At 34.3% G+C, this 13,613-nt stretch overlaps 1 protein-coding gene across 3 annotated transcripts in view; it reads left to right on the plus strand.

The window, feature by feature from the left end:
- LOC125645779 (DNA helicase MCM8-like) overlaps window positions 1-13,613 on the plus strand; it is a 50,423-nt gene that overhangs the window by 22,188 nt on the left and 14,622 nt on the right. For all 3 annotated transcript variants that reach the window (XM_048871604.2, XM_048871603.2, XM_048871605.2), the window contains 7 exons: window positions 176-244; window positions 1,182-1,362; window positions 2,600-2,630; window positions 6,065-6,127; window positions 6,328-6,396; window positions 13,325-13,402; window positions 13,551-13,613. The exon at window positions 13,551-13,613 is cut by the window's right edge and continues 75 nt beyond it. In XM_048871604.2, coding sequence (XP_048727561.2) covers window positions 176-244; window positions 1,182-1,362; window positions 2,600-2,630; window positions 6,065-6,127; window positions 6,328-6,396; window positions 13,325-13,402; window positions 13,551-13,613 — 554 coding nt within the window. The remainder of the gene's footprint in view (window positions 1-175; window positions 245-1,181; window positions 1,363-2,599; window positions 2,631-6,064; window positions 6,128-6,327; window positions 6,397-13,324; window positions 13,403-13,550) is intronic.

The following is a 13,613-nucleotide window of genomic DNA, read 5'->3' on the forward strand; positions in this document are numbered from 1 at the left end:
TACATACAGTTAATTTACTTGATTATAGAATGATGAGGCTTTGTTTAGTTACATACAGATAATTTACTTGATTATAGAATGATGAGGCTTTGTTTAGTTACATACAGATAATTTACTTGATTATAGAATGATGAGGCTTTGTTTGGTAACATAATACATGATTTGTTGCTTTCAGTGGACAGTTGCGTACCAGGGGATGTTGTTACGGTGTCAGGTGTGGTCAAGGTCAACAGCACAGATGAAGGTCAGTAGCTTACCACACATTGATATATTTTCACCTTTGATGTATATGTGTAGTATACATGTAGGAACATCAATGAAAATCTGAATATGGTCACTTTAATTGGATTAGAAATTCTATAACAGACAACATCAGAAGTACAAATGAAAAAAAGATGTACTGATAATTGTTTTTCATCCATTATCTGATTTCATAACACTTATATCTATTAACAGGAATAGACACATAAGTATCATTCATCTTCACAAGGGTTTCTGTACAGGGTTTGTGACGGGAGGGATGTACGAGAAACCTTGTGAAAGTATCATATCTCACTCAGCCTGTCAACGGTGTTGTGATATCTTGTTTTAACAGGACGAGATGTTGTGATATCTTGTTTTAACAGGACGAGATGTTGTGATATCTTGTTTTAACAGGACGAGATGTTGTGATATCTTGTTTTGACAGGATGAGGTGTTGTGATATCTTGTTTTAACAGGATGAGGTGTTGTGATATCTTGTTTTAACAGGATGAGGTGTTGTGATATCTTGTTTTAACAGGATGAGGTGTTGTGATATCTTGTTTTAACAGGATGAGGTGTTGTGATATCTTGTTTTGACAGGACGAGACGTTGTGATATCTTGTTTTAACAGGACGAGATGTTGTGATATCTTGTTTTGACTGGATGAGGTGTTTTGATATCTTGTTTTAACAGGATGAGGTGTTGTGATATCTTGTTTTGACAGGACGAGATGTTGTGATATCTTGTTTTGACTGGATGAGGTGTTTTGATATCTTGTTTTGACAGGACGAGATGTTGTGATATCTTGTTTTGACAGGACGAGATGTTGTGATATCTTGTTTTAACAGGATGAGGTGTGATATCTTGTTTTAACAGGATGAGGTGTTGTGATATCTTGTTTTGACAGGACGAGGTGTTGTGATATCTTGTTTTGACAGGACGAGGGAGAAACAAGGACAAGTGTATGTTTCTGCTGTATGTTCAGGCTAACTCTGTAAACAACACAAAGGGAAACAAAACGGGAGACAACTCTGGTCTGGCCCTAGATTTCACCATGAAGGAACTGTATGCTATTGAAGAAATCCAAAGTGAAGAAAATCTCTTCCGACTTCTTGTTGCGTAATTATGAAATTGCTTTTTACCTCTTTTTTATTTTTCATCAAAAATCAAGTGTAGTTTTTCAAATATGAAAAACACAAGCAAACATAATTTTGGAAAAATTCTGTCTCAAAGGGGATATAAATTCTATACTAACTACGGAATGCTGAATTTTCTGTTTATCATATTTTCTTTATTTTCCCATTCTAGCTGCCTCTTAAAAATCCCTGCAGGTTATCAAATCATAACTTACTTTTAAAAATTCTTGTCTCTGCTACAATTCATGATTCTCTAATTATATTGAATTTTAATTTAGTGTTCATGAGAGGAAATTATTTTTATGCCCCCGAGATCAAAGATCGAGGGGCATATTGTTTTTGTCCTGTCTGTCATTCTTTAATTCCATAATTCTGTCATCCTGTCTGAAACGTTAACCTTGCTAATAACTTTCGAACAGTACGTGATAGAGCTTTGATATTTCACATAAGTATTCCTTGTGACAAGACCTTTCTGTGGATTCCAACATTTTTTACCCTGTAACTTGACCTTGGAGTTTGACCTACCTTTTAAAAATTATAACCTTGCTAATAATTTTTGAACAGTAAGTGCTTGAGGTTTGGTACTTCACATAAGTATTCCTTGTGACAAGACCTTTCCATGGGTACTAAACCTTTTGGCCTTGACATTTGACCTACTTTTAAAAAATTTGACATTGGTCATAACTTCTAAATATTAGAGCTTTCATATTGCACATGAGCATTTCTTGCAACAAGATCTTTCTACTGGCACCAATATATTTGTCTTTGTGACCTTGGCCATCTTTGGAATTGACCATTATCGGGGGCATTTGTGTTTCACAAACACATCTTGTTGTAAGAAGGTATGTAAGACTAGTTTCAGTTTGGGACAAGGAAAATCACTCCAGTGAAAATATCACTTATTCAATGGGTGAATCAATATTTGACAACTAAAAATGTATTTTTATACCTCAGTATTTAATGGGGCAATCTCAGCTACATACAATGTATAAATGAGCAGACCCCAATTTCAAATGCATTTCTGTAGTCTTGGTTTGTTTCGGTATAATAAACAATGTATTGCATGAATGTTCAGGAGAAATGAAGATCTATTCACTCAAGAAAATCATACTCCCCTGGGCATTGCCCTCGGGCAACATGATTTTTCTTGGATGAATAGATCTTTATACCTCCCTCACTATCATGCAATAAATGTTTGATAGACCATCCTTCTGTTACAGGTCACTTTGCCCTTCAATATACGGACATGAGGTAAGAATAAAATCGGATTCTTTTGAATAGATTTGTATTGCTGTTAATCTCCTATTTTTGCCTGATGATGTTCAGTGGATGTGTATACATCAACAATTTGATTTCTGATTCAAAATAACATTTGTATATAATAGTGATGGGACATCGGTTCACTTTCATAATCGATCATCGGTTGGAATCGGTTGCTGCTTCCGATGCGATTTTCCGATTATAATCGGATGTTACATTTTTACTATATCAAGCATAATCTTCAATTATATATCAATTAGCTAATATCAATAACTCAATATGATGTTTTCTACGTTGTCTTGATGCTTTTGCACTTTCTATATAAGCACCTTAGCTTTGTGCTGGTTGGATATATAACTAGCTCATAATTATGATGGATGCCATTGGAAGGTGAGATTCATATCCATATTGAATCTTACACGGAGATCAAAGACGGAAATTTAATTATATATCAACTACATATTATTCAAAATTAAAACATAAAAAAGCATTACATTTCTTAAACAAATAGTTCACAGCTCTTTCTAGGAGAGAAATAGCAAGGCAAACTAAACACCAGTATGATGTAAAACTCAGCATTTTAATCTAAATCTCTACTGTCTCTGGCTTAAGCATAATACCATTCAATCTCTCACCAAAATTTACTCATGTTTTTGTTCAAGAAAATAAACAAATCTACATTATCTGTACTCAGCCTACTTCTCTTTTTTGACACCAACCCACCAGCAAGAGAAAATACTCTCTCTGATGGCACACTACTAGCTTGAACACATAAAATCTTTTTTGCAAGAACTGCTATTCTGGGGAAAAGCATTTCATTTTTTTGCCACTACTCTAGAACTGTGAGCCCTTTGTCATCTTCTTTCAGTGCCATCCCCAGGTAACGTCAGGTCTCTTCAAAATACTAGAATATAGTAAAATACGTTCAAGAAAATTCGGAATTTAATATCAAGTTGCATATGATGCTATCGTAAGAAATGAGTTATGGCACACTGAGTAAATCAGCAAGGTATATGATAGAAAAAATATACATTTGAAACAAGAATATCGTGCACATGATTCTGGTGTGTTGCACTAAAAAATGCGTGCCACATGTCAAAGTATGAAAAAATAAACTTACCAGTGTTGGTGTATTCCTTGTAGCAAATACGGCACACGGCTTTATTTAGATTTAGATTTAGGTTCGTTTTACTTGGAGGTAAATTGATATCTACCTTCCGAAATACTTCCATACTTCTGACTTCTTTTTCACGCTCGGGTGATCATATATTCCATTGTTTGATGCCATTTTTTTTCCTGGCACAGGTAAAACAATAATGGAAACGGTCTAATTCCGGAATGCGCTCTATGAGATGTGTGGATCCGATGATCGATTATGAAAAATAATAATCGATCATCGGAATCGGTAGCTTTTTTTCGTCGTTAATCGATGTTTTCTGATTATCAGTACAACACTAGTATATAATGTAAGGAAGATTGCTATTCTTTTCATAGCAGGTCTGTCTAGTAAAGATAGACCAAACAAATTTGGGTTGCGGATGTTTATTCAACTACTTGCATATTTATTAGTCCCCTACCGATGATGTCAAAGGGGACGTTGAGGTTTGCGCTCCGTCCGTCCATCTGTCTGTCCGTCAGTCCTGCTAATCAGTTTTCTGCACTTTTCTCTCTGTTCTTGCAGATATTTATATCACATCATCCATATAGTTTCAGATCTGTAAAAGTATAGGCTGGACCAAATTCCTATGGGAATTTCAGCTAATGAGAAAATTCCAAGCTTAAACTCAAGAGATATATACTGTTTGTGCGAATTTATATGTCATGTAACATTTAAATCATAAAAGCTAGTGCAAATGTTAATGAGTTGATTCGTGTAAATTTTAACATGAAACAAGAAAATTTATTTTTATAAATATAAATGTATTGGTACATTACGAATTTGGTTTTTATGCGTTGATTTTTTAGTAAGTTATGGCTCTTGCACTTAAAAAATTGAATGAATTATCAGTTTTCTGGACCTTTATTTTCATATATTCATTTGATTTCTGGTACATTGCTTTGCCATGACAAGATACAGATAGAGTTTGAATTTGGTTTTGGTCCGTTGATTTTTCACAAAGTTATGGCCCATGGACTTAGAAAAATAGTATGAATTATCAGATTCCAGATTGGGGTTTTTTGTTGTGCTTGTAAATATTCATTTGTTATTTGGTACATTGTTTTGTCATAACATGTTACAGAGAAGTTTGAATTTTGTAATTTTTGTTGAGTTATGGCCCTTGAACTTAAAAAAATAGTGTGAATTATCAGTTTTTTGGACTTATTTTGTTGTGCTTCTACAAATTTGATAAGCATTAGTGGAGTCACATCCACACCAGCTAAAATTTGCATCCAAGTTTCTTATTTCTGTAGATAAGAGTACTACACTTATTAAAACTTCTAGCATAGTAATACAACAATGTAGTTATATTATGCATGATCACCTACATTTCAGTTTAACCTTAAACCTAATAATTCATCTTTTTTCCTGGTTTAGTCTTTGATCTGAATAGTAGTTGATTTCCAACCATACCTATCCTGGTTCCCCAATTTTCCCTTTTACCACAACCTACATAATATACTTCAAATATTGTTGCGGTCCAGTAATTTTTGTGACCGGTAGGGGACTATGTATTGCCATGCAATACTCTCAGAATGCTTGTTCATGTGAAAATAAGCACATATATATGTACATATGATTGCATATTATGAAAACGATGCTTCTTAGATAGTCACTTTGTCAAAAATGCAGATCATTGCTATTGTAAAGAGATCATATTCAATGTAAATGTAGATGTATATTGATGATATAGAATTATGTGTACTGTATTTTGTTTTAGGTCCCTTCAAGATTTTTTTTTCACTCATATTGAGATGTCACCAGCTGTAGATGAAGTACATGTACCACAAATTTAGACCTATGCTGGTTACTCGGAACTATAGCAGTGAGGGTTCTTTATCGTGCCATCTCTTGTCATGACATGGAATCTCGATTATAAAGCCTCATCTGAAACTCTTACTTCTAAATGCTAAGCTTTTTGCAAAAGAACAATCACTACCTATATTTGTTACATCTAAGGTTTGATGCAGCCAAGGTACAAGTGGTGCTCAAACCCACAACCTTCTTATCACCAAGCGAACATGTTAACCACTGAGCCACCGTGACTGATACATGTATATACAATGTATCATGTGACTACAAACTTTGTATTTCCGTGCAGGTACATAAAAGTCATTACATTCGAGATTACGAGAACTGCTACTAATAATATGAATACCACAACATTGTACATCCGATTGGTCACTGGTTCTACCAATGAAAATTAACCTTTCATCACACACTTTGTTTCCGACTTGTGATTGATAAAATGTGATTTTGTTTATAGTTGGTGAAGGCAGGTTTGATTCTTGGTTTGTTTGGAGGAAGTCAGAAGTTCCTGAATGACAAGGTAAAGATTTAATGTGAAAGTGTCGGTCTTCTCTGCAGATTGTCGATGTACATGTATGATCTTTATCAGATCTAATGTATGCTATTCATTTATTAAACATCATATACCAAGAAAACTTTCAAATTACACTTCAGATTCTATCAATGAAGTATTTTAGTGGAGATTATTCAGAAATCATCAATACAATGATTTTCTTTCAGAACCGTATTCCTGTTCGAGGAGATCCACATATCCTGGTAGTGGGGGATCCAGGATTAGGGAAAAGTCAGGTAAGGATATAAATGATATCTGTTTAAGGATATATATATATATATATACACCCAAATTTCTATTGTTCCCCCCCCCCCCCCCCCCCCCCCCCCCCCCCAACTTTATGTAGTCTGCTGTACACGTACAAGTGTATTCATTGGTTTGTCTTTTTAGACTCCCATAATTCATGTAGTAAGAAGTGTATTCATTGGTCTGTCTGTTTAGACTCCCATAATTCATGAAGTAAGAGGTGTATTCATTGGTCTGTCTGTTTTGACTCCCATGATTCATGTAGTAAGAAGTGTATTCATTGGTCTGTCTTTTTAGACTCCCATAATTCATGAAGTAAGAGGTGTATTCATTGGTCTGTCTGTTTTGACTCCCATAATTCATGTAGTAAGAAGTGTATTCATTGGTCTGTCTTTATACACTCCCATAATTCATGTAGTAAGAAGTGTATTCATTGGTCTGTCTGTTTTGACTCCCATGATTCATGTAGTAAGAAGTGTATTCATTGGTCTGTCTGTTTTGACTCCCATAAAGATGTGTCTGAAGCTGGAAATTTCAGGTCGCAAGGATGCCTACTAAGAAAGATAATATAATGTTGTATAGATCAACTTTTATCAAGCTATGACATACAGTATTGATTCAGGACAGTGTCACATTAGGGATTTTTAAGGTTTTTTTTTTACAATATATAGAATTATTTTCCCCTCATAAAACCACTTCCTGTTTAGAACCAGAAGGATACACTTTTATAGACATGACGTATTATGTTATACCGCTGTCCAGGCGTCTGGCTGGCTGACTGTCTGTCTGTCTTAGGTCATATTTTCCGGACTTTTTAGCTCACCTGAGCTGAAAGCTCAAGTGAGCTTTTCTGATCACCCGTATTCCGGCGTCCGTCCGTCCGTCTGTCCGTCCGTCTGTCCGTCCGTCTGTAAACTTTTCACATTTTCAACTTCTTCTCAACAACCACTGGACCAATTTCAACCAAAGTTGGCACAAATCATCCTTAGGTAAAGGGAATTCTAAATTGTTGAAATAAAGGGCCAGGCCACCTTTCAAGGGGAGATAATCAAGAAAAGGTAAAAATAGGGTAGGGTCATTAAAAAATCTTCTTCTCAAGAACCACTGGGCCAGAAATGCTGAGATTTATATGAAAGCTTCCTTATATAATGCAGATTCTAAATTGTTAAAATCATGGCCCCCGGGGGTCGGATGGGGCCACAATAGGGGATCAAAGTTTTACACACAAATATATCGGGAAAATCTTTAAAAATCTTCTTCTCAAGAACCACTGAGCCAGAAATGTTGAGATTTATGTGAAAGCTTCCTTATATAATACAGATTCTAAATTGTTAAAATCATGGCCCCCGGGGGTCGGATGGGGCCACAATAGGGGATCAAAGTTTTACATACAAATATATCGGGAAAATCTTTAAAAATCTTTTTCTCAAGAACCATTGGGCCACAGAAGTTCATATTTACATGAAAGCTTTCTGACATAGTGTAGATTCAAGTTTGCAAAAACCATGGCCGCCAGGGGTAGGTTTGGGGTCATAATAGGGACTACGGTTTTACATGCAAATAGATATGGAAAATTTTCTGATATGGACCAAGGTGACTCAGGTGAGCGATGTGGCCCATGGGCCTCTTGTTTTGCTTGTTTGTTTGTTTTTTTATATAGTGCAGATTCAAGTTTGTTAGAATCATGGACCCCGGGGATTGGATGGGGCCTCAAGGGGGGTATCAAAGTTTTACATACAAATTTATAGGAAAAATCTTTTAAAATCTTCTTCTCAAGAACCACTGAGCCAGAAAAGCAGAGGTTTATATGAAGGTTCCTGATATAGTGCAGATTATAAATTGTTAAGATCATGGCCCCCGGGGGTCGGATGGGGCCACAATAGGGGGTCAAAGTTTTACATACAAATATATAGGAAAAATCTTTAAAAATCTTCTTCCCAGAACCACTAAGCCAGAAAAGCTGAGATTTATATGAAAACTTTCTGATATAGTGCAGATTCAGGTTTGTTAAAATCATGCCCCCCTGGGGTAGGATGGGGCCACAATAGGGGATCAAAGTTTTACATACAAATATATAGGGAAAATCTTTAAAAATCTTCTTCTCAAGAACCATTGGGCCAAAGAAGTTCACATTTACATGAAAGCTTTCTGACATAGTGTAGATTCGAGTTTGCAAAAACCATGGCCTCCAGGGGAAGGTTTGGGGCCATAATAGGGACTACGGTTTTACATGCAAATAGATATGGAAAATCTTCTGATATGGACCAAGGTGACTCAGGTGAGCGATGTGGCCCATGGGCCTCTTGTTTCCATAACTGATGCATATACGACTTTGAAATTTTTTCACAATTTCTCCCTCAAGAAGTGTAAGAGTGAGTATGCATTTTAGCTGGATTGGTGCACCTTGACCTACTTTAGGGCTATAAGTAGGTAAAACAGTTTTCTATACTTTTTTTGGTTTTAGATATTGCCCTGAATTTAGTCAAGCTTCCTCTTAGAGGAATACAAATTCAGTTTGCATTTCAATTGGATTGCTCCATCCATCCATGACCTACATTATGATTAAAAGTAGGTCAAACAGCTTTCCAGGATTCCTCTAGGAGGTATACAAATTTGCATTTCAGCTGGATTGGTCAGTCCTTGACCTACTTTCAGATTACAAATATGTCAAACAGTTTTCTGGGCTTTTGTCATCATGGATACAGATATTGCCTTGAAATTTAGTCACAGGCTTCCTCTTGAAGGAATACAAGTTGAATTTACATTTCAGCTGGATAGGTCCATCTTTGACCTACTTTCATGCTAAAAATAGATGAATCAGTTTTCCAAGCCTTTTTTTTTTTTCATCATGGATACAGATATATGTGTTGCCCTGAAATTTAGGCATAGGCTTCTTCTTGGAGGAATGCAAGTTCAGTTTGCATTTCAGCTGGATTGGTCAGTCCTTGACCTACTTTTGGGCTAAAAATAGGTCAAACAGTTTTCTAGGCTCTTTTGCATTTTGGATACAAATATTCTCTTGAAATTTAGTCACAGGCTTCCTCTAGGAGGAAAGTTCAGTTTGCATTTCAGCTGGATTGGTCTGTCCTTGACCTACTTTCATGTTAAAAATAGGTCAAATAGTTTTCCAGACTTTTTTTCATTACGAATACAGATATTGCCCAGAAATTTAGTTACAGACTCACTCTTGGAGGAATACAAGTTCATTTTGTATTTCAGCTAGATTGGTCTGTCAGTCCAAGGTTATGTTTTCCAGACTTTTTTTCCGTAACAGAAGCATATACTGTGTTGAAATGTGGTCACAATTTCTTCCTCAAGAAGCTTAAGAGAGAGTTTGCATTTCAGCTGGATTAGTGTACTGTGGCCTACTTTCGAGCTAAAAGTAGGTGAAACGCTTTTCCGGACTCTCGAAACAGATTCAGATATTGCCTTAAAATTTAGTGACAAGCTTCCTCTCAGAGAAATACAAGTGCAATTAGCAATTCAGCTGGATTGGTACATCATGACCTACTTTAGGGATAGATGTAGGTCAAACAGTTTTCCAGATTTATTTTTCCGGTATGGTCACTGGTATTGCCCTTAAATTTTGTCAAAACCTCCCTCTCGAAGAAATACATAATCAGTTCACTTTTCAACTTATTTGGTGCACCATGACCTACTTTAGGGCTAAAAGTAGATCAAATGGTTTCCTAGACTTTTTCTCATCATAGATACAGATATTGCACTGTAAGTCACAATCTCCCCTCAAGAGAAATACATAATGAGTTCACATGTCAGATGGACTGGTGCACCATGACCCACTTTAAGGCTTTCTATTTAGAATGTGTGTGGTATCATCACATAGCATGTAGCATCACATAATTATACCAATTGTTAAAACTTAACAAATGGGACATCAATCAACAGACAACTTCCTTTAACAGTTTCGAGCTATGTGTATATCTTATAAATTATGATGTATCTGTAGACTGTGTCAGAGTGTTTAAGATTACTTTCATCAAAAATACATAGATGTACATAGATAACACACTATTATTATAATTTGTAGATGTTACAGTTGTGACTCTGTTATTGTAATTTGTAGATGTTACAGTAGTTACACTGTTATTGTAATTTGTAGATGTTACAGTAGTTACACTGTTATTGTAATTTGTAGATGTTACAGTAGTTACACTGTTATTGTAATTTGTAGATGTTACAGTCGTTACACTGTTATTGTAATTTGTAGATGTTACAGTCATTACACTGTTATTGTAATTTGTAGATGTTACAGTCATTACACTGTTCTTGTAATTTGTAGATGTAACAATAGTTACACTGTTATTGTAATTTGTAGATGTTACAGTCGTTACACTGTTTGTAATTTGTAGATGTTACAGTCATTACACTGTTTGTAATTTGTAGATGTTATAGTCATTACACTGTTATTGTAATTTGTAGATGTTACAGTTGTGACACTGTTATTGTAATTTGTAGATGTTACAGTTGTGACACTGTTATTGTAATTTGTAGATGTTACAGTCGTGACACTGTTATTATAATTTGTAGATGTAACAATAGTTACAGTTATTGTAATTTGTAGATGTTACAGTCATTACACTGTTTGTAATTTGTAGATGTTACAGTCGTAACACTGTTATTGTAATTTGTAGATGTTACAGTCATTACACTGTTTGTAATTTGTAGATGTTACAGTCGTAACACTGTTATTGTAATTTGTAGTTGTAACAATAGTTACACTATTGTAATTTGTAGATGTTACAGTTGTTACACTGTTATTGTAATTTGTAGATGTTATAGTCGTGACACAATTATTGTAATTTGTAGATGTTACAGTCGTGACACTGTTATTGTAATTTGTAGATGTTACAGTCATGACACTGTTATTGTAATTTGTAGATGTTACAGTTGTGACACTGTTATTGTAATTTGTAGATGTTACAGTCGTTACACTGTTTGTAATTTGTAGATGTTACAGTCATTACACTGTTATTGTAATTTGTAGATGTTACAGTTGTTACACTGTTATTGTAATTTGTAGATGTTACAGTTGTGACACTGTTATTGTAATTTGTAGATGTTACAGTCATTACACTGTTATTGTAATTTGTAGATGTTACAGTCATGACGCTGTTATTGTAATATGTAGATGTTACAGTCATTACACTGGTATTGTAATTTGTAGATGTTACAGTCATTACACTGTTATTGTAATTTGTAGATGTTACAGTTGTGACACTGTTATTGTAATTTGTAGATGTTACAGTTGTGACACTGTTATTGTAATTTGTAGATGTTACAGTCGTGACACTGTTATTGTAATTTGTAGATGTTACAGTCGTGACACTGTTATTGTAATTTGTAGATGTTACAGTCATTACACTGGTATTGTAATTTGTAGATGTAACAATAGTTACAGTTATTGTAATTTGTAGATGTTACAGTCATTACACTGGTATTGTAATTTGTAGATGTAACAATAGTTACAGTTATTGTAATTTGTAGATGTTACAGTCATTACACTGGTATTGTAATTTGTAGATGTAACAATAGTTACAGTTATTGTAATTTGTAGATGTTATAGTCGTGACACTGTTATTGTAATTTGTAGATGTTACAGTCATTACACTGTTATTGTAATTTGTAGATGGAACAATAGTTACACTATTGTAATTTGTAGATGTTACAGTCGTGACACTGTTATTGTAATTTGTAGATGTTACAGTCGTTACACTGTTATTATAATTTGTAAATGTTACAGTCGTGACACTGTTATTGTAATTTGTAGATGTTACAGTCATTACACTGTTATTGTAATTTGTAGATGTTACACTGTTATTGTAATTTGTAGATGTTACACTGTTATTGTAATTTGTAGATGTTACAGTCGTGACACTGTTATTGTAATTTGTAGATGTTACAGTCGTGACACTGTTATTGTAATTTGTAGATGTAACAATAGTTACACTATTATTGTAATTTGTAGATGTTACAGTCGTTACACTGTTTGTAATTTGTAAATGTTAGTCATTACACTGTTATTATAATTTGTAGATGTAACAATAGTTACACTGTTATTGTAATTTGTAGATGTTACAGTCATTACACTGTTATTATAATTTGTAGATGTTACAGTCATTACACTGTTATTGTAATTTGTAGATGTTACAGTCGTTACACTGTTATTGTAATTTGTAGATGTTACAGTCGTGACACTGTTATTGTAATTTGTAGATGTAACAATAGTTACACTGTTATTATAATTTGTAGATGTTACAGTCATTACACTGTTATTGTAATTTGTAGATGTTACAGTCGTGACACTGTTATTGTAATTTGTAGATGTAACAATAGTTACACTGTTATTATAATTTGTAGATGTTACAGTCATTACACTGTTATTGTAATTTGTAGATGTTATAGTCATTACACTGTTATTGTAATTTGTAGATGTAACAATAGTTACACTGTTATTGTAATTTGTAGATGTAACAATAGTTACACTATTATTGTAATTTGTAGATGTTACAGTTGTTACACTGTTATTGTAATTTGTAGATGTTACAGTCATTACACTGTTATTGTAATTTGTAGATGTTACAGTCGTTACACTATTATTGTAATTTGTAGATGTTACAGTCGTTACACTATTATTGTAATTTGTAGATGTTACAGTTGTGACACTGTTATTGTAATTTGTAGATGTTACAGTCGTGACACTGTTATTGTAATTTGTAGATGTTACAGTCGTTACACTGTTATTGTAATTTGTAGATGTTACAGTCATTACACTGTTATTGTAATTTGTAGATGTTACAGTCATTACACTGTTATTGTAATTTGTAGATGTTACAGTCGTTACACTATTATTGTAATTTGTAGATGTAACAATAGTTACACTATTATTGTAATTTTTAGATGTTACAGTCGTTGGCAAACATATCCCCCCGCAGTGTTTATGTATGCGGTAATACAACTACCACTTCTGGACTGACTGTAAGTGGATACTTATAGAAACTTCTCCATTTATGTAAAGGTGGACTCAGTACAGTAAAACTGGGGAACTTACACTTTGTAATAAAATCAGATTTAAACATGTTTATTAAATTTACAATTCAAATAACTCAGGGTTTTTGTTTAAAAGGTTACTTTGTCCAAGGACGGGGGCTCTGGTGACCATGCCCTGGAGGCCGGGGCGCTGGTGTTG

This window comes from Ostrea edulis, chromosome 6 (genome assembly GCF_947568905.1).
Source record: "Ostrea edulis chromosome 6, xbOstEdul1.1, whole genome shotgun sequence".
Lineage (NCBI taxonomy): Eukaryota > Metazoa > Mollusca > Bivalvia > Ostreida > Ostreidae > Ostrea > Ostrea edulis.